Source organism: Hyperolius riggenbachi, chromosome 11 (genome assembly GCF_040937935.1).
Source record: "Hyperolius riggenbachi isolate aHypRig1 chromosome 11, aHypRig1.pri, whole genome shotgun sequence".
Taxonomy (NCBI): Eukaryota; Metazoa; Chordata; class Amphibia; order Anura; family Hyperoliidae; genus Hyperolius; species Hyperolius riggenbachi.
The window spans coordinates 248,447,058-248,468,857 of record NC_090656.1 but is presented as its reverse complement, the minus strand read 5'-3'; the positions used below and the strand labels follow the sequence as shown (position 1 = coordinate 248,468,857).

General features: G+C 51.3%; 1 protein-coding gene across 1 annotated transcript in view; it reads right to left on the bottom strand.

Moving 5' to 3' along the window:
* Positions 1-21,800, bottom strand: part of PDHX (pyruvate dehydrogenase complex component X) — a 234,356-nt gene that overhangs the window by 51,850 nt on the left and 160,706 nt on the right. Inside the window, exon 9 of the mRNA XM_068260171.1 lies at positions 7,571-7,729. Coding sequence (XP_068116272.1) covers positions 7,571-7,729 — 159 coding nt within the window. The remainder of the gene's footprint in view (positions 1-7,570; positions 7,730-21,800) is intronic.

The following is a 21,800-nucleotide window of genomic DNA, read 5'->3' as shown; positions in this document are numbered from 1 at the left end:
TAGACTAAGAGGCCCCTCCTCCATCCCTCCCACCCCAGCCGTCACACACTGATTGCTATTACACTAAGAGGCCCCTCCCCCATCCCTCCCACCCCAGCCGTCACACACTGATTGCTATTACACTAAGAGGCCCCTCCCCCATCCCTCCCACCCCAGCCGTCACACACTGACTGCTATTACACTAAGAGGCCCCTCCCCCATCCCTCCCACCCCAGCTGTCACACACTGATTGCTATTACACTAAGAGGCCCCTCCCCATCCCTCCCACCCCAGCTGTCACACAGTGATTGCTATTACACTAAGAGGCCTCTCCATCCCTCCCACCCCAGCTGTCACACACTGATTGCTATTACACTAAGAGGCCCCTCCCTCCCTCCCACCCCAGCCATCACACACTGATTGCTATTACACTAAGAGGCCCCTCCTCCATCCCTCCCACCCCAGCCATCACACACTGATTGCTATTACACTAAGAGGCCCCTCCCATCCCTCCCACCCCAGCCGTCACACACTGATTGCTAATAGACTAAAGGGGCCCCTCCCCCATCCCTCCCACCCCAGCCGTCACACACTGATTGCTAATAGACTAAAGGGGCCCACACAGCTAACGATTTTCCCGCTGAAATACGGCTGTTTCAATCACAGTGATCGAAACAGCCGTGAAATCGCCGCGCATACCGTTGACAGAACGATGGATTTCCGTCCGAAATCCATCGTTCCCGTTGACTCCCGACGATCCATCCGTGCGGAAGATTTTTCTTGATCGCCGGCGGGTCGGGAGTGCGTCGATAGCGGCGTTCTAATGCCCGACGACCGACGCAATACAGCGCAGATACATTACCTGCTCCACCGACGCGAGTCCCCACTGTCACTGCTGTCACCTCCCGGCTGGCATCTTTTCCGCATCACGGCATCCGGCATAACTTCCTGTGTCACTGCAGTGACAGCGGAAGTACAAATAGAGGGCGCTCTATTTGAACTTCCGCTGTCACGGGAGTGACGGAAAGTTATACGCGGATGCCGATGGGAGAAGATGCCAGCCGGGACCCGATGCGGAGAAGATGCCGGGACCAGGCGGAGAAGAAGACAGGGGCCAGAACAGGGAATGTATGCGGGGGGGTGGGGTGTAGGTCAGCTCCACAGATTGTGATCGGTTTCAGGCTGAAGTCGATTCACAATCTCTTTGCAGTAAAGGCAGCCATACGATCCATCTCTGATCAGATTCGATCAGAGAGGGATCTATCTTTTGGTCGAATCTGATGGCAAATCGACCAGTGTATGGCCACCTTAAGAGTCAAACCCCACCCCCCAACACCTCAATCTCTAGTTATCTGGCTTGCAGTCTCTGCCATGTATCCCCTTTTATTATTTCTCTCAGCTTCAAACACAATAGGGGAATGATAGCTGAGTGAGTTGTGCGCCCCTTCTACACTGCGCCCTGAGACTGGAGCCTCTCTCTCCTCTGCCCCGCCCTGCGTCCCTTCCTACACTGCGCCCTGACGCTGGAGCCTCTCTCACCTCTGCCCCGCCCTGCGTCCCCTCCTACACTGCGCCCTGAGGCTGGAGCCTCTCTTGCCTCTGCCTCGCCCTACGCCCCCTCCCACACTGCGCCCTGAGGCTGGAGCCTCTCTCACCTCTGCCCCGCCCTGCGCCCCTCCTGCACTGTGCCCCGAGGCTGGAGCCTCTCTCGCCTCTGCCCTGCGCCCCCCACCCTCCTCCTACACTGCGCCCTGAGGCTGGAGCCTCTCTCGCCTCTGCCCCGCCCTGCGCCCCCTCCTACACTGCACCCTGCGGCTGGAGCCTCTCTCGCCTCTGCCCCTCCCTGCGCCCCCCACCCTCCTCCTACACTGCGCCCTGAGGCTGGAGCCTCTCTCGCCTCTGCCCCGCCCTGTGCCCCCTCCTACACTGCACCCTGCGGCTGGAGCCTCTCTCGCCTCTGCCCCGCCCTGCGCCCCCCACCCTCCTCCTACACTGCACCCTGAGGCTGGAGCCTCTCTCGCCTCTGCCTGACCCCTGGGGACCATCCTACACTGCGCCATGAGACTTTAGCCTCTCTCGCCTCTGCCCGACCTTGTGTGCGCCCCCTCCTACACTGTGCCCTGAGGCTGGAGCCTCTCTTGCCTCTGCCCGGTTGGCCTTTGTAGTCCATCCACCAAATGTGCATACTAAAGAGTGACAGCAGTGCTACTCTTATTGTATGCCATAAGTATTGTATGCTACAAGTAAGGCAAAGGGGGCACCTTTGCCAGCCCAAAATGTGCAAGTCCGACCACATCGGCCGCGTGTCTCTGTGTGTGGTCTGACCGACTCCGTGGTGCCGATCGCTGGTGGTGCATTTTAGCTATAGTTTGCCAAGTCTGTGAATACAGTTTCACAGTTAGGTTTTCATTTTCAATAAAATGCAATTAGAAAAGAAAAAAATGACTCCCAGTTATTCAATGAAAAAGTACAGTACTACAGATTTCTTTATGTGCATGAAAATGACAATTTTCTTAAACTTAGTAAACTTATAGTATAGTAAATGACTTTTCCTTGTCCCTTAGAGTCTACTATTACAAGATTCTCCTGTATATAATCCTAGCAGAATACACGTGGTTTCCTAAAGCAGATCATTGCATAGCTGTATATTATATGACATAACAGGGCGGTGCAGTGATGAGACGGGTAGGGCCATGAATGATGTATGGAAACTGCTGCCTCACACTGGCCACTGACAGCAGGTTAAAGAGGGACTCCATCTCTGGCCACACAGTCCACTGACATCAGGTTAAAGGGGGACTCCATCTCTGGCCACACAGTCCACTGACAGCAGGTTAAAGGGGGACTCCATCTCTGGCCACACAGTCCACTGACAGCAGGTTAAAGGGGGACTCCATCTCCGTAATGTGCAGCACTCATAACCAAGCAGCCGGCTCGTATGTCCCTCCACAGTTCTGTTCCTCCGGTTGCTACCTTTATCTGATCATCTACTCAGAATGATCACTTGCAAACTACAAATTCAGCCATTTCCTCCAATTTGATGCAAACTTTTTTTTCATACAAAAAATGCAAATCATTCAAAAATACAATCATTTCATGCACAGCCAACTGTAAATGCATTCAGTGAAACATTATTTTAAATGCATTATGGGTAATGAACGGTTTGCACACCATGTGCAGTTTTTGTGAAAGAATACTTGTAGCACTAACACATTCATCTTCTCCACAGCAACCTACTGCAGCCTGATCACTTCCCAGTTATTTTGAAGTCACCCCCTTACTGCTAATGACTGATAGTGGAGATAGGCTATGTGCAGGAAGGTGTGGCTTCGGGGACAGAGAGATCAATCCCTGCCCCCTTTCTGCTGGCCCATGTGCAGGAAGGCGTGGCTTCAGGGACAGAGAGATCACTCCCACCCCATTTCTGCTGGCCCATGTGCAGGAAGGCGTGGCTTCAGGGACAGAGAGATCACTCCCTCCCCCCTCTTTCTGCCGACCCATGTGCAGGAAGGCGTAGCTTCAGGGACAGAGAAATCACTCCCTCCCCCCTTTCTGCCGCCCCATGTGCAGGAAGGCGTGGCTTCAGGGACAGAGAGATCACTCCCTCCCCCCTTCCTGCTGGCCCATGCGCAGGAAGGCATGGCTTCAGGGACAGAGAGATCACTCCTTCCCCCCTTCCTGCTGGCCCATGCGCAGGAAGGCGTGGCTTCAGGGACAGAGATCACTTCCAGCCCCCCTTTCTGCCAGCCCATGTGCAGGAAGGCGTGGCTTCAGGGACAGAGATCACAACCCGCCCCCTTTCTGTCAGCCCATGTGCAGGAAGGCGTGGCTTCAGGGACAGAGATCACCCCCAGCCCCCTTTCTGCCGGCCCATGTGAAGGAAGGCGTGGCTTCAGGGACAGAGATCCCTCCCTGCCCCCTTTCTGCTGGCCCATGTGCAGGAAGGTGTGGCTTCAGGGACAGAGAGATCACTCCCTTCCCCCTCTTTCTGTCGACCCATGTGCAGGAAGGCGTGGCTTCAGAGACAGATAGATCACTTCCTCCCCCCTTTCTGCCGCCCCATGTGCAGGAAGGCGTGGCTTCAGGGACAGAGAGATCACTCCCTCCCCCCTTCCTGCTGGCCCATGCGCAGGAAGGCGTGGCTTCAGGAACAGAGAGATCACTCCTCCCCCCCTTCCTGCTGGCCCATGCGCAGGAAGGCGTGGCTTCAGGGACAGAGATCACTTCCAGCCCCCCTTTCTGCCAGCCCATGTGCAGGAAGGCGTGGCTTCAGGGACAGAGAGATCACTCCCTCTGCCCTTTCTGCCGTCCCATGTGCAGGAAGGCGTGGCTTCAGGGACAGAGATCACAACCCGCCCCCTTTCTGCCAGCCCATGCGCAGGAAGGCGTGGCTTCAGGGACAGAGATCACCCCCAGCCCCCTTTCTGCCAGCCCATGTGCAGGAAGGCTTGGCTTCAGGGACAGAGATCACTCCCCGCCCCCCTTTCTGCCAGCCCATGCGCAGGAAGGCGTGGCTTCAGGGACAGAGATCACTCCCCGCCCCCCTTTCTGCCAGCTCATGTGAAGCAAGGCGTGGTTTCAGGGACAGAGAGATCACTACACACCCCCCTTTCTGCCAGCCCATGTGCAGGAAGGCGTGGCTTCAGGGACAGAGATCACTCCCCGCCCCCTTTCTGCCAGCTCATGTGAAGCAAGGCGTGGTTTCAGGGACAGAGAGATCACTACACACCCCCTTTCTGCCAGCCCATGTGCAGGAAGGCGTGGCTTCAGGGACAGAGATCACTCCCCGCCCCCTTTCTGCCAGCCCATGTGAAGCAAGGCGTGGCTTCTGGGACAGAAAGATCACTCCCGGCACGCACTTTCTGCTGGCCCATGTGAAGGAAGGTGTGGCTTCAGGGACAGAGATCACTTCCTGCCCCCCCTTTTTGCCGACCCATGTGAAGCAAGGCGTGGCTTCAGTGACAGAGATCACTCTCCACCCCTCTTTCTGCTGATAGGAAGGAAGGTGTGGCACCAGGAACCAGGGGCGTAACTAGGCCACACCGGGCCCCCCAGCAGAATTTCAGAGCGGGCCCCCCCCCCCCCTCCCTGGGGCCTGCTCGTTGCCGTTTTGTGGGGGCTGGCAGCATGAGGGGAAAGCCTTGGCCACAGTCAGCGGGGAGAGGGGAAGTTCCCCCCCCCCTCTCCCTCACCTCGGGGCGCTCCCCTCCAGCTAGTTACAGTGTGGGCAGTGGCGGGCAGATACATACCTTCCGTGCGTTCCACCGCATACTCCTTGCTCTAGCGGCTGACGTCACTTCCGGAAGTGTCGTCACTTCCGGAAGTGACGTCAGCCACTAGAGCAAGGAGTATGCGGTGCATGGGCAGTCAACAGATCAGAGAGAGAGATCAGTCTCTTGGTCGATCTGCACATACATCATCTTATATATGGGCGCCGTAAACGCTCACCTCTCCGCCTCCCGTCAATGCTGCAGCACTCCTCCCTGTGTCTTCTCTCCTGGGGCTTGTATCATGTGACAAACACTAGAATCTGAACACTAGAGGTCTGCGTGTATGCCGCTGTGCCTCTAGCGTTTGTCACATGACACAGGCACCCTAGGAGAGAAGACACAAGGAGGAGAGAAGACACCAGACATGGGTGGAGGCACGCCGGCGGACAGGTGAGAGTTAGCTCTGCTGCCAACACTCTGCATCACAGTCATCTCCAGATCAAATGCCAATCGAGTCTGGTGGATATCGAAGGGAAAAAAACGATAATTATACGGCCATCTATGCAAATCCGAAGTGAAAAAAACCTTATGGTATAATAAATTGTACGTGTAGTATGGATAATTAGTGGAACATTAGCAGCAAAGAAAAGTCTAATTTTTATTTTCAGTTATATAGCTTTTTTTCCCATAACATTGCATCATTCTGTTATATTTGCAGTTTTAAAAACCACTCTTTGGGCCAGATTTACCAAAGCATTACCAACTGTTCTAAACAGCAAAGGAACTGTTCTGCATGATAATAATACAATTCTTAAATCCTACTTAATAGTGACAGTTTAGTGGGAATTTCTAGAACTGCACTACAGAAAAGTGTAAATCCATCCCTAAACTGCTGCAGTTTAAGAAGTGCTTTATAGCAGTTCTACAGATCGTGCAGAAGTACAGGCTAGGCATGATTTGTGAGGGGCTCTTCCCCCTGCTGCCAGGTGTCCTGTCTGTGAAGCTGTTCTGTACTTAACTCTCTCAGTGCTGGGCATTGATGCAATACAGCAGATGTATTGGTTACCTCGGCGACAGCAATTCCCCTCACACACTGCACTGACAGAGAAACCTTCCTAGCTCCTCCTATTTTACAACAGTTTTAGAAGGAAACTGCACTATCTAGTGATTTCTTAAGATGTCTGAGGCAGTTCTGCTCGGGTTTCTAAAAACCTACCAATGACACTTGATAAATGTCCTCTGTCTTTTAAGCTATAAAACAAAGCAGAATTAATGACCCTTTTAACTTTCCTGCAGTAAAAACTTATCTCAAGCCGCTTCACGCTTTTTCATGGCTGTTTAAAACCACTTAAGGACCAGGGGATTTTGCTATGATCTGTGCTGCGTGGGCTCTCCAGCCCACAGCACAGATCAGGAATCAGGCAGGTCGATCAGATTTCCCCCCTTTTTTCCCCACTAGGGGGATGTCCTGTGGGGGGGGTCTGATCGCCGCCGGGGGGGGAGGGGAGACGACGACGACTCCTCAAAGCCACCCTCCGCAGCGATTCCCAGCCTCCCTGTCCTTCTTCTCCCTGTCCTTCTCTCCCTCCCCTCCTTCCCCTGGGCGGCGCAGGATGGAGATTCGTCCTGCGCCTCCTGTAATAGGCTTCAGCCTATCAGACTGCGGCGATCCCCGGTCAATCAGAGGCCGGGGATCGCCGATCTCCTTTACGGCGCTGCTGCGTAGCAGCACCATATGATGTAAACAGCGGGGATTTCTTCCCCGCGTGTTTTACATTACGCGTGCGAGCCGCGATCGGAGGCTCGCAGGCTGTTCACGGAGACACCCTCCGTGAACTGACGTGGAAACCACTAACGACCTGCCGACGTCTATCGGCATTAGACGGTCGTTAAGTGGTTAAGTGCTTCAGAAAACAGGACTGTATTCCACCCAGTAGGTCGGAGAGCTCAGAGAAGCTCTTTTGCATAGATAACTGAAGTTTAACTCTTCCTGTGCTGGAAAACAACACAAGACTTTGCTACTAATGTTCTAATTCTTAGCCATACTACATGTACAATTAATTATCTCATACGTTTATTTTTGCTTCAGATGTGCTTTAACTAAGGGAAGAGCTATTCTAGCTAAAAGCTGTCTTCCAGTGCATTGTGGGAAAATCCCCTGCCAGGCACTGAAAAGAACGAATGCTTCAGATGTTTCTACACACAACCCCCGTTTCATGCTGTATATATTGCTGCACTTCACACCCATGTGGCAGTATTTCCTATGAGGTCTGACAACAGGAAACACTATATTTAATAGGTGTGACCTTGATGGAAACGTTTTGGCCCTGTTGTCACCCTGCGGTGACACGGCAGAGGCATGTGTCACCCCTGAGCCTCACCTTTGCCGCCTCTGCAATCTCTTGTATTCCCTTGTTGCCGGCTTGTCTTATAATGGGGGTGATAAGGCCTCGGTCGGTTGCCACGGCGATAGAGATGTCGATGGACTCCAACTGGCTGGGGCCTTCTCCGTTCCACGTGACGTTCACCTCAGGCATTTGCTGCGGATACGGATAAAAGGCATCGTTAGCGGAATCTCTTCAGGAAAAGCTGATAAATGTAACCATGGTGCCGAAGGCAGAGAGGACACTGATGATTTTACCTCATAACTGTGGCAGCCATTTTGTTTTCTTGTCATGTTACCATAATACACACTGAATTACAAGGAACTTCAGATTTTTAAAAAAAATAAAAATATATGTAATACATTTTTTTTTCTGTTACCTATTGTGTGTTCCTACTATAGTCACTGAACAAAATAAAATGGCCGCACTTCCTGTGATGACAACAGGAGCAAAACATTTTTATGGGGATGGTGGAGGTGCCCCTATGACATTGGTGTTTGTTTTGGGCCACTTTTACACCTGGCCAAAGCGTTGCGGGGTTATACGCCGCCCCCTCGCATAACAATGGCAAAAAATGAGATTCATAAGACACTGTGGCCGAGTGAGCAGACAGTGTCATATGCATAGTGCCGCCCCAAGACCAGTGACGTACTCCCTGCTGCACAGGAAGTATGTCCAAAGTGCTCCAGCACCCAAGGCTAAGACACCAAAGTGCGCCCCCCATCCCTCCCCCCCCCCAGCCGTCACACACTGATTGCTATTACACTAAGAGGCCCCTCCCCCATCCCTCCCACCCCAGCCGTCACACACTGATTGCTATTACACTAAGAGGCCCCTCCCCATCCCTCCCACCCCAGCTGTCACACACTGATTGCTATTACACTAAGAGGCCCCTCCTCCATCCCTCCCACCCCAGCCGTCACACACTGATTGCTATTACACTAAGAGGCGCCCCAGGGCGCCCAACACCTTCATCTCTAGTTATCTGGCTTGCAGTCACTGCCATGTATCCCCTTTTCTTATTTCTCTCTGCTTCAAACATAATAGGGGAATGATAGATGAGTGAGTCGTGCGCCCCCTTCTACACTGCGCCCTGAGGCTGGAGCCTCTCTCGCCTCTGCCTCAGCCCCGCCCCCTGCGCCCCCCTCCTACACTGCGCCCTGAGGCTGGAGCCTCTCTCGCTTCTGGCTCGGCCACTCCCTGCACCCCCTTCTACATTGCTCCCTGAGGATGGAGCCTCTCTCGCCTCTGCCTCGGCCGTGCGCCACCTCCTACACTGCGCCCTGAGGCTGGAGCCTCTCTTGCCTCTGCCCCGCCCCGCGCCCCCTCCTACACTGTGCCCTGAGGCTGGAGCCTCTCTCGCCTCTGCCTCGGCCCTGACTATGTCAATGGGAATCCCAGCTTCCCCGTCATATTTGCATCGCTCTGCGCATGCATGCTGTATCGCTGCCGTCAATGCATTTAAAGTTCCTGCTAGCAAAAGAAAATACGTACTCTGGCACCCTCCAGGCAAAAAACTTCTTTATTAGCCACGAAGCAACAGGTAAACCAAATACCCCTGGTATTTAAAGTTTCTGCAATGTCCTTTGACCTACATGCATGCGGTCGCTGCGGAAGTCCGGCGGGAATGCGCTGTTGACATTGTGGAGGGTCGGCCGCAAATCGGACAATTCCGGCGCAAAGCACTGTGGTTAGTGTACTGGGCCCCACAGAAAGGGTAAGGCAATGCAAAAAAAGTGGCCTAGTGTAAAAGGTCCCTTTTTGGTGTGCACTGGCCCTATCTGGTATTGATTGACAGGAAATAAACATGGCAGAAATGTCTTAAAAGTTAGAGGGGTAGCTCAAGAAAAATATCTACAGATGTACACATAAGTTTACACAAGCTGGCAGAATTTATGATTTCTTAACCATTGTAACATAGCATATGAATGATAACACAAAAATGCTTCTTTCACTAATGCTTAGTGGTTGGATGAAGCCATTTACTGTCAAACAACTGTGTTCACTCTTTTTAAAGTCAATGGGAACAGTCACCTAAAAAAAAAAAGTCAGATACTTACCTAAGGATAGGGAAGGCTCTGTCCTATAAAGCTTTCCCTCTTCTCTCCCGGTGCCCTAATTCCAGCTCTGATTTTCCAGCGAGCCAGATTGATTGAAATCGATCGAAATCGGCCGCAAATCGATCGATTGGTTAATCAATTTGCAATCGACCAATTGATCGATCGGTTTTGATTGACTGATCGGCCAAAAATCGGCTGAGTGTATGGGCCCCTTTAATCAGAAAGCATTTATGCTTGTCTGACTTTGTTCAGGGGACCTGGCAGTGTAAGAGAAGGCTTTGTTTACATTTCTCACTTGATACAATTAAACACAAGATAACATTATGTAAAGTTCGGAAGTGGCCAGCTCTGCTGGAAGGGAAGCTTCTAAAGCCTGTGTTAACCCTTTGAATGCAGTTCTAGTAAAAAAAAATGCTGGTTGTATATAATATGCTGTAAATAATCTATTAGAGCAAAGTAGAAATGCTGGTTTCATTCCGCTTTAAGGGTTACTAAAGGTAACAATCTTCACCTGTGATCGGTTTGCTTGTAATTAGTGGGTATGAAATAAATGGGTGGGTGTGATAAAAGGTCAATGAGTTTCTGGACTCCTGACAAACCCTTGCATCTTTCATCCAGTGCTGGACTAATGTTTTTTGGATTCTAAGTCATGGGGAGAGCAAAAGAAATGTCATAGGATTTGTGGGAAAAGGTGGCTGAACTCAATAAAACAGGAAAGCGATATAGGAGAATGTCCATGGAACTGAGGATGCCAATCAGCAGAATTCAACACTCTAATTAAAAAATGGAAAAATATGGGTACTGTTGAAACCAAACCACGGTCAGGTAGTGATGCTGCGTTACTCCTGCAGGGGTCAGGTATTGATGCTGCGTTACTCCTGCAGGGGTCAGGTAGTGATGCTGCGTTACTCCTGCAGGGGTCAGGTATTGATGCTGCGTTACTCCTGCAGGGGTCAGGTATTGATGCTGCGTTACTCCTGCAGGGGTCAGGTATTGATGCTGCGTTACTCCTGCAGGGGTCAGGTATTGATGCTGCGTTACTCCTGCAGGGGTCAGGTATTGATGCTGCGTTACTCCTGCAGGGGTCAGGTAGTGATGCTGCGTTTCTCCTGCAGGGGTCAGGTATTGATGCTGCGTTACTCCTGCAGGGGTCAGGCAGTGATGCTGCGTTACTCCTGCAGGGGTCAGGTAGTGATGCTGCGTTACTCCTGCAGGGGTCAGGTAGTGATGCTGCGTTTCTCCTGCAGGGGTCAGGTAGTGATGCTGCGTTACTCCTGCAGGGGTCAGGTATTGATGCTGCGTTTCTCCTGCAGGGGTCAGGTAGTGATGCTGCGTTACTCCTGCAGGGGTCAGGTAGTGATGCTGCGTTACTCCTGCAGGGGTCAGGTATTGATGCTGCGTTACTCCTGCAGGGGTCAGGTATTGATGCTGCGTTACTCCTGCAGGGGTCAGGCAGTGATGCTGCGTTACTCCTGCAGGGGTCAGGTAGTGATGCTGCGTTACTCCTGCAGGGGTCAGGTATTGATGCTGCGTTACTCCTGCAGGGGGGTCAGGTAGTGATGCTGCGTTACTCCTGCAGGGGTCAGGTAGTGATGCTGCGTTACTCCTGCAGGGGTCAGGTATTGATGCTGCGTTACTCCTGCAGGGGTCAGGCAGTGATGCTGCGTTTCTCCTGCAGGGGTCAGGTAGTGATGCTGCGTTACTCCTGCAGGGGTCAGGTATTGATGCTGCGTTTCTCCTGCAGGGGTCAGGTATTGATGCTGCGTTACTCCTGCAGGGGTCAGGTAGTGATGCTGCGTTACTCCTGCAGGGGTCAGGTATTGATGCTGCGTTACTCCTGCAGGGGTCAGGTATTGATGCTGCGTTACTCCTGCAGGGGTCAGGCAGTGATGCTGCGTTTCTCCTGCAGGGGTCAGGTAGTGATGCTGCGTTACTCCTGCAGGGGTCAGGTAGTGATGCTGCGTTACTCCTGCAGGGGTCAGGTATTGATGCTGCGTTACTCCTGCAGGGGTCAGGTATTGATGCTGCGTTACTCCTGCAGGGGTCAGGTAGTGATGCTGCGTTACTCCTGCAGGGGTCAGGTAGTGATGCTGCGTTACTCCTGCAGGGGTCAGGTAGTGATGCTGCGTTACTCCTGCAGGGGTCAGGTAGTGATGCTGCGTTACTCCTGCAGGGGTCAGGTATTGATGCTGCGTTACTCCTGCAGGGGTCAGGTAGTGATGCTGCGTTACTCCTGCAGGGGTCAGGTAGTGATGCTGCGTTACTCCTGCAGGGGTCAGGTAGTGATGCTGCGTTTCTCCTGCAGGGGTCAGGTAGTGATGCTGCGTTACTCCTGCAGGGGTCAAGTAGTGATGCTGCGTTACTCCTGCAGGGGTCAGGTAGTGATGCTGCGTTACTCCTGCAGGGGTCAGGTATTGATGCTGCGTTACTCCTGCAGGGGTCAGGTATTGATGCTGCGTTACTTCTGCAGGGGGGTCAGGTAGTGATGCTGCGTTACTCCTGCAGGGGTCAGGTAGTGATGCTGCGTTACTCCTGCAGGGGTCAGGTATTGATGCTGCGTTACTCCTGCAGGGGTCAGGCAGTGATGCTGCGTTTCTCCTGCAGGGGTCAGGTAGTGATGCTGCGTTACTCCTGCAGGGGTCAGGCAGTGATGCTGCGTTACTCCTGCAGGGGTCAGGTATTGATGCTGCGTTACTCCTGCAGGGGTCAGGTATTGATGCTGCGTTACTCCTGCAGGGGTCAGGTATTGATGCTGCGTTACTCCTGCAGGGGTCAGGTAGTGATGCTGCGTTACTCCTGCAGGGGTCAGGTAGTGATGCTGCGTTACTCCTGCAGGGGTCAGGTAGTGATGCTGCGTTACTCCTGCAGGGGTCAGGTATTGATGCTGCGTTACTCCTGCAGGGGTCAGGTAGTGATGCTGCGTTACTCCTGCAGGGGTCAGGTATTGATGCTGCGTTACTCCTGCAGGGGTCAGGCAGTGATGCTGCGTTACTCCTGCAGGGGTCAGGTAGTGATGCTGCGTTACTCCTGCAGGGGTCAGGCAGTGATGCTGCGTTTCTCCTGCAGGGGTCAGGTAGTGATGCTGCGTTACTCCTGCAGGGGTCAGGTAGTGATGCTGCGTTACTCCTGCAGGGGTCAGGTAGTGATGCTGCGTTACTCCTGCAGGGGTCAGGTATTGATGCTGCGTTACTCCTGCAGGGGTCAGGTATTGATGCTGCGTTACTCCTGCAGGGGTCAGGTATTGATGCTGCGTTACTCCTGCAGGGGTCAGGTAGTGATGCTGCGTTACTCCTGCAGGGGTCAGGTAGTGATGCTGCGTTACTCCTGCAGGGGTCAGGTAGTGATGCTGCGTTACTCCTGCAGGGGTCAGGTATTGATGCTGCGTTACTCCTGCAGGGGTCAGGTAGTGATGCTGCGTTACTCCTGCAGGGGTCAGGTAGTGATGCTGCGTTACTCCTGCAGGGGTCAGGTAGTGATGCTGCGTTACTCCTGCAGGGGTCAGGTATTGATGCTGCGTTACTCCTGCAGGGGTCAGGTAGTGATGCTGCGTTACTCCTGCAGGGGCAGGTAGTGATGCTGCGTTACTCCTGCAGGGGTCAGGTAGTGATGCTGCGTTTCTCCTGCAGGGGTCAGGTAGTGATGCTGCGTTACTCCTGCAGGGGTCAGGTAGTGATGCTGCGTTACTCCTGCAGGGGTCAGGTAGTGATGCTGCGTTACTCCTGCAGGGGTCAGGTAGTGATGCTGCGTTACTCCTGCAGGGGTCAGGTAGTGATGCTGCGTTACTCCTGCAGGGGTCAGGTAGTGATGCTGCGTTACTCCTGCAGGGGTCAGGTAGTGATGCTGCGTTACTCCTGCAGGGGTCAGGTAGTGATGCTGCGTTACTCCTGCAGGGGTCAGGTAGTGATGCTGCGTTACTCCTGCAGGGGTCAGGTAGTGATGCTGCGTTACTCCTGCAGGGGTCAGGTAGTGATGCTGCGTTTCTCCTGCAGGGGTCAGGTAGTGATGCTGCGTTACTCCTGCAGGGGTCAGGTAGTGATGCTGCGTTACTCCTGCAGGGGTCAGGTAGTGATGCTGCGTTACTCCTGCAGGGGTCAGGTAGTGATGCTGCGTTACTCCTGCAGGAGTCAGGTAGTGATGCTGCGTTACTCCTGCAGGGGTCAGGTAGTGATGCTGCGTTACTCCTGCAGGGGTCAGGTAGTGATGCTGCGTTACTCCTGCAGGGGTCAGGTAGTGATGCTGCGTTACTCCTGCAGGGGTCAGGTAGTGATGCTGCGTTACTCCTGCAGGGGTCAGGTATTGATGCTGCGTTACTCCTGCAGGGGTCAGGTAGTGATGCTGCGTTACTCCTGCAGGGGTCAGGTAGTGATGCTGCGTTACTCCTGCAGGGGTCAGGTAGTGATGCTGCGTTACTCCTGCAGGGGTCAGGTAGTGATGCTGCGTTACTCCTGCAGGGGTCAGGTAGTGATGCTGCGTTACTCCTGCAGGGGTCAGGTAGTGATGTTGCGTTACTCCTGCAGGGGTCAGGTAGTGATGCTGCGTTACTCCTGCAGGGGTCAGGTAGTGATGCTGCGTTACTCCTGCAGGGGTCAGGTAGTGATGCTGCGTTACTCCTGCAGGGGTCAGGTAGTGATGCTGCGTTACTCCTGCAGGGGTCAGGTAGTGCTGCTGCGTTACTCCTGCAGGGGTCAGGTATTGATGCTGCGTTACTCCTGCAGGGGTCAGGTAGTGATGCTGCGTTACTCCTGCAGGGGTCAGGTAGTGATGCTGCGTTACTCCTGCAGGGGTCAGGTAGTGATGCTGCGTTACTCCTGCAGGGGTCAGGTAGTGATGCTGCGTTACTCCTGCAGGGGTCAGGAAGTGATGCTGCGTTACTCCTGCAGGGGTCAGGTAGTGATGTTGCGTTACTCCTGCAGGGGTCAGGTAGTGATGCTGCGTTACTCCTGCAGGGGTCAGGTAGTGATGCTGCGTTACTCCTGCAGGGGTCAGGTAGTGATGCTGCGTTACTCCTGCAGGGGTCAGGTAGTGATGCTGCGTTACTCCTGCAGGGGTCAGGTATTGATGCTGCGTTACTCCTGCAGGGGTCAGGTAGTGATGCTGCGTTACTCCTGCAGGGGTCAGGTAGTGATGTTGCGTTACTCCTGCAGGGGTCAGGTAGTGATGCTGCGTTACTCCTGCAGGGGTCAGGTAGTGATGCTGCGTTACTCCTGCAGGGGTCAGGTAGTGATGTTGCGTTACTCCTGCAGGGGTCAGGTAGTGATGCTGCGTTACTCCTGCAGGGGTCAGGTAGTGATGCTGCGTTACTCCTGCAGGGGTCAGGTAGTGATGCTGCGTTACTCCTGCAGGGGTCAGGTAGTGATGCTGCGTTACTCCTGCAGGGGTCAGGATGATGCAGCGATGCGGATTTGCACCTTTACTGTAGTAGCACACGCTAACAGGCTCTAGAGGTATCAATCCTATATGGATAGGTGCACAGCTACACAAACTTACTTTTTTTTACATTTCTAAAAAGTTTCCAAATGTTAATATTTAAAAAAAATCTGATCCTAATGACCACGACTGCTTCCAGGATTTGCCTTGTTTTGGATGTTACCCTTTAGTGCAGAGAGATGGAGCAGAAGGCAGCGCCGTCCTACTGACAGCTCCACTTCCTCTCCCACAGAACACGGCATATGGGTAAATCCCGTCTGGAGCGGCGGGGAGAGGGGCGCAGGCCCAGCGAGTGGAACAATGGAGCAAGTCAGCCGGAACTCCCCGAAGATTATCTCTCGCTGATGGGAAACAATGGCAGAAGGAACACATTTGTCTCCCGCAGACTGTGAAATGCCCGCGTTAGCAGGATCCAGATTCCCATCCGGTACACACAGGCGGAGCGCAGCGCTCTGGGCCCGCCACACATGCTGGCAGCGCAGAGGGGAGGTGGATGAGCCGTCTGTCGGCCCGATTACCCAGGACTCTACTGACCACCTGCGGCCGAATTCCATCACTCCATCAGAACGCAGAGTGTACATCAATACAGAATACTTCTCATTTCTACACTACAGGAAATTTAACCCAGGATTGGACGTCATTCCAGTCAGTAGCGGATACCCCCTTTCCCATGAGAAATCTTTACCTTTTCTCCAATAAATCATCAGGGGGCGCTGTATGGCTGATATTGTGGGGAAACCCCTCCCACAGTGTGATGTCATGACCATGGTCCTGACAGTTTCCTGTCTGTGAACCACGTTGCATTGTGGGAAATAACAGCTTTTTCCAACTGCCAGGCAGCCAGTATCTCTCTCTGTGCATAGAACTCTCAGTAAGGCCGCATTCACACTTAGAAACGCAAACCGCTGGAGATTTTTTCCGGCTTTTTGCAGGAGTGATTTTTCTGCGATTACACGTGGAAAAATCACTGAACAGTGCGGCGATTTTGCCGCGATCGCGTTTAACGCTTCTATAGCGCTGAAACGCGACCGCTGGGAAATTGCCTGAAAATGGTGCAGGTGACGCGTTTGCGTTTTTGGCCGATTTGCGGTGCTTAGCGCAAATCGCCCAAGAACGGCCCCATAGGGCTTCAATTTAAAGCGCTAGCGATTGAGCGTTTTGCCAAAATCGTGGCAAAACGCTGTAGTGTGAATGGGGCCTCAGGAACATTCCGTACAGATCACCTGACAGGAGTAAAGACGTCATCGCCAGTGATAAATGTCTGAATGTAAATCAGGGAGAGGAAAGATTTTACAATGGCCAAACACTGACTAAATTATCTATAAAACATGGTAAGAAATAAGCAATTTATTTATTGTCAGTATGTTTTCACTACAGCTCCTCTTTAACCACTTTATCCACCACTGCAGTATATCTAAGTCCTCTGTGACTTCATCTGAGCCACGAATCAGTAGATCTACGTCCTCTGTAACTTCATCTAAGCCACAGGTCAGTAGATATACGTCCTCAGTGACTACATCTAAGCCAGGAGTCAGTAGATATACGTCCTCTGTGACTTCATCTGAGCCACGAGTCAGTAGATCAACGTCCTCTGTGACTTCATCTAAGCCAGGAGTCAGTAGATATACGTCCTCAGTGACTACATCTAAGCCAGGAGTCAGTAGATATACGTCCTCTGTGACTTCATCTGAGCCACGAGTCAGTAGATCTACGTCCTCTGTGATTTTATCTAAGCCACAGGTCAGTAGATATACGTCCTCTGTGACTACATCTAAGCCAGGAGTCAGTAGATATACGCCCTCTGTGGCTTCATTTAAGCCACGAGTCAGTAGATATTCGTCCTCTGTGACTTCATCTAAGCCACAGGTCAGTAGATCTACGTCCTCTGTGACTTCATCTAAGCCACGAGTCAGATATTCGTCCTCTGTGACTTCATCTAAGCCACAGGTCAGTAGATATACGTCCTCTGTGACTTCATCTAAGCCACAGGTCAGTAGATCTACGTCCACTGTGACTACATCTAAGCCACGAGTCAGTAGATATACGTCCTCTGTGACTTCATCTAAGCCACGAGTCAGTAGATATACGTCCTCTGTGACTTCATCTAAGCCACGAGTCAGTAGATATACGTCCTCTGTGACGACATCTAAGCCACGAGTCAGTAGATATACGTCCTCTGTGACTTCATCTAAGCCACAGGTCGGTAGATCTACGTCCTCTGTGACTACATCTAAGCCACGAGTCAGTAGATATACGTCCTCTGTGACTTCATCTAAGCCACGAGTCAGTAAATATACGTCCTCTGTGACTTCATCTAAGCCAGGAGTCAGTAGATATACGTCCTCTGTGATTTTATCTAAGCCAGGAGTCAGTAGATATACGTCCTCTGTGACTTCATCCAAGTCAGGAGTCAGTAGATATACGTCCTCTGTGACTACATCTAAGCCATGAGTCAGTAGATATACGTCCTCTGTGACTTCATCTAAGCCACGAGTCAGTAGATATACGTCCTCTGTGACTACATCTAAGCCCCGAGTCAGTAGATATACGTCCTCTGTGACTTCATCTAAGCCAGGAGTCAGTAGATATACGTCCTCTGTGACTTCATCTAAGCCACAGGTCGGTAGATCTACGTCCTCTGTGACTACATCTAAGCCACGAGTCAGTAGATATACGTCCTCTGTGACTTCATCTAATCCACGAGTCAGTAGATATACGTCCTCTGTGACTTCATCTAAGCCACGAGTCAGTAGATATACGTCCTCTGTGACTTCATCTAAGCCAGGAGTCAGTAGATATACATCCTCTGTGACTTCATCTAAGCCACGAGTCAGTAGATATACGTCCTCTGTGACTACATCTAAGCCACGAGTCAGTAGATATACGTCCTCTGTGACTTCATCTAAGCCAGGAGTCAGTAGATATACATCCTCTGTGACTTCATCTAAGCCACGAGTCAGTAGATCTACGTCCTCTGTGACTACATCTAAGCCAGGAGTCAGTAGATATACGTCCTCTGTGACTTCATCTAAGCCAGGAGTCAGTAGATCTCCATCCTCTGTGACTTCATCTAAGCCCCGAGTCAGTAGATCTACGTCCTCTGTGACTTCATCTAAGCCAGGAGTCAGTAGATATACGTCCTCTGTGACTACATCTAAGCCACGAGTCAGTAGATATACGTCCTCTGTGACTTCATCTAAGCCACGAGTCAGTAGATCTACGTCCTCTGTGACTTCATCTAAGCCAGGAGTCAGTAGATATACGTCCTCTGTGACTACATCTAAGCCACGAGTCAGTAGATATACGTCCTCTGTGACTACATCTAAGCCACGAGTCAGTAGATATACGTCCTCTGTGACTTCATCTAAGCCACGAGTCAGTAGATATACGTCCTCTGTGACTTCATCTAAGCCACGAGTCAGTAGATATACGTCCTCTGTGACTACATCTAAGCCACGAGTCAGTAGATATACGTCCTCTGTGACTTCACCTAAGCCCCGAGTCAGTAGATATACGTCTTCTGTGACTTCATCTAAGCCACGAGTCTGTAGATATACGTCCTCTGTGACTTCCTCTAAGCCAGGAGTCAGTAGATATACGTCCTCTGTGACTTCATCTAAGCCACGAGTCAGTAGATATACGTCCTCTGTGACTACATCTAAGCCAGGAGTCAGTAGATCTACGTCCTCTGTGACTTCATCTAAGCCCCGAGTCAGTAAATATACGTCTTCTGTGACTTCATCTAAGCCAGGAGTCAGTAGATATACGTCCTCTGTGACTTCATCTAAGCCAGGAGTCAGTAAATATACGTCCTCTGTGACTTCATCTAAGCCAGGAGTCAGTAGATCTACGTCCTCTGTGACTTCATCTAAGCCAGGAGTCAGTAGATACACGTCCTCTGTGACTTCATCTAAGTCAGGTGTCAGTAGATACACGTCCTCTGTGACTTCATCTAAGCCAGGAGTCAGTAGATATACGTCCTCTGTGACTTCATCTAAGCCACGAGTCAGTAGATATACGTCCTCTGTGACTTCATCTAAGCCACAAGTCAGTAGATATACGTCCTCTGTGACGACATCTAAGCCCCTAGTCAGTAGATCTACGTCCTCTGTGACTTCTTCTAAGCCAGGAGTCAGCAGATATACGTCCTCTATGACTTCATCTAAGCCACGAGTCAGTAGATCTACGTCCTCTGTGACTTCATCTAAGCCAGGAGTCAGTAGATATACGTCCTCTGTGACTTCATCTAAGCCAGGAGTCAGTAGATATACGTCCTCTGTGACTACATCTAAGCCATGAGTCAGTAGATATACGTCCTCTGTGACTTCATCTAGGCCACGAGTCAGTAGATATACGTCCTCTGTGACTACATCTAAGCCAGGAGTCAGTAGATATACGTCCTCTGTGACTTCATCTAAGCCAGGAGTCAGTAGATATACGTCCTCTGTGACTTCATCTAAGCCACGAGTCAGTAGATATACGTCCTCTGTGACTACATCTAAGCCCCGAGTCAGTAGATCTACGTCCTCTGTGACTACATCTAAGCCAGGAGTCAGTAGATATACGTCCTCAGTGACTTCATCTAAGCCAGGAGTCAGTAGATATACGTCCTCTGTGACTTCATCTAAGCCAGGAGTCAGTAGATATACGTCCTCTGTGACTTCATCTAAGCCACGAGTCAGTAGATATACGTCCTCTGTGACTTCATCTAAGCCACGAGTCAGTAGATCTACGTCCTCTGTGACTTCATCTAAGGCACGAGTCAGTAGATATACGTCCTCTGTGACTTCATCTAAGCCACAAGCCAGTAGATCTACGTCCTCTGTGACTTCATCTAAGCCACGAGTCAGTAGATATACGTCCTCTGTGACTTCATCTAAGCCAGGAGTCAGTAGATATACGTCCTCTGTGACTACATCTAAGCCACGAGTCAGTAGATCTACGTCCTCTGTGACTTCATCTAAGCCACGAGTCAGTAGATATACGTCCTCTGTGACTTCATCTAAGCCAGGAGTCAGTAGATATACGTCCTCTGTGACTTCATATAAGCCACAAGCCAGTAGATCTACGTCCTCTGTGACTTCATCTAAGCCACGAGTCAGTAGATATACGTCCTCTGTGACTTCATCTAAGCCAGGAGTCAGTAGATATACGTCCTCTGTGACTTCATCTAAGCCCCGAGTCAGTAGATATACGTCTTCTGTGACTTAATCTAAGCCACGAGTCAGTAGATATACGTCCTCTGTGACTTCATCTAAGCCACAAGCCAGTAGATCTACGTCCTCTGTGACTTCATCTAAGCCCCGAGTCAGTAGATCTACGTCCTCTGTGACTTCATCTAAGCCCCGAGTCAGTAGATATACGTCTTCTGTGACTTCATCTAAGCCACGAGTCAGTAGATATACGTCCTCTGTGACTTCATCTAAGCCAGGAGTCAGTAGATATACGTCCTCTGTGACTTCATCTAAGCCAGGAGTCAGTAGATCTACGTCCTCTGTGACTTCATCTAAGCCAGGAGTCAGTAGATACACGTCCTCTGTGACTTCATCTAAGTCAGGTGTCAGTAGATACACGTCCTGTGTGACTTCATCTAAGCCAGGAGTCAGTAGATATATGTCCTCTGTGACTTCATCTAAGCCAGGAGTCAGTAGATACACGTCCTCTGAGACTTCATCTAAGCCAGGAGTCAGTAGAGATACGTCCTCTGTGACTTCATCTGAGCCACGAGTCAGTAGATATACGTCCTCTGTGACTTCATCTAAGCCACGAGTCAGTAGATATACGTCCTCTGTGACTACATCTAAGCCATGAGTCAGTAGATATACGTCCTCTGTGACTTCATCTAAGCCACGAGTCAGTAGATATACGTCCACTGTGACTACATCTAAGCCCCGAGTCAGTAGATCTACGTCCTCTGTGACTACATCTAAGCCAGGAGTCAGTAGATATACGTCCTCTGTGACTTCATCTAAGCCAGCAGTCAGTAGATATACGTCCTCTGTGACTTCATCTAAGCCAGGAGTCAGTAGATATACGTCCTCTGTGACTTCATCTAAGCCAGGAGTCAGTAGATATACGTCCTCTGTGACTTCATCTAAGCCAGGAGTCAGTAGATATATACGTCTTGTAGCAGAAGCAGTGCTGTGCAGGATTGGCCTTGCTCCTGTACACATTTCTGGCACGATCTGATGCAGCACTAATTGGTGAACGGGAATATATGTTTCCTGAGCTAATGAGATGGATTTTTACCATTAAAATACTTTTATTTTCTCAGTCCATAGTGAAAAATAAGGACATAGCCAAACTGTGAAAACTACTCTGGTCCATAAGTGAGAAACAAGGTCTGGATGTGAAGGGGTTGAAGAGGCACAGTGGGACATATAGTAAAATACAGTAAATTATTCAAGGAGTAGTGGACCAATCAATATCCTCCCTGGTGCTCATGGAGGATTCCCACTGGTCTTTTTCAACCCAATAAGAGCCTGATGCTTCTGAGCGGGCTCTGGGATTGGTATACGGACCGTTGCCAGTGTGCAGAGGACCCACATGGTGGCAGCAAAGGAATGGAAGCATGACAGTGACAGGTAACGAGCAGGTGGCGACGTGAAAATAACACGGACGGAACCGGATGAAAAACGGATACCATAGAAAGAGATTGATCAATTTCAAGGGCAACTGAAGTGAGAAGGATATTAACCACTTGAGGACCACAGTGGTAAACCCCCCTAAAGACCAGGCTG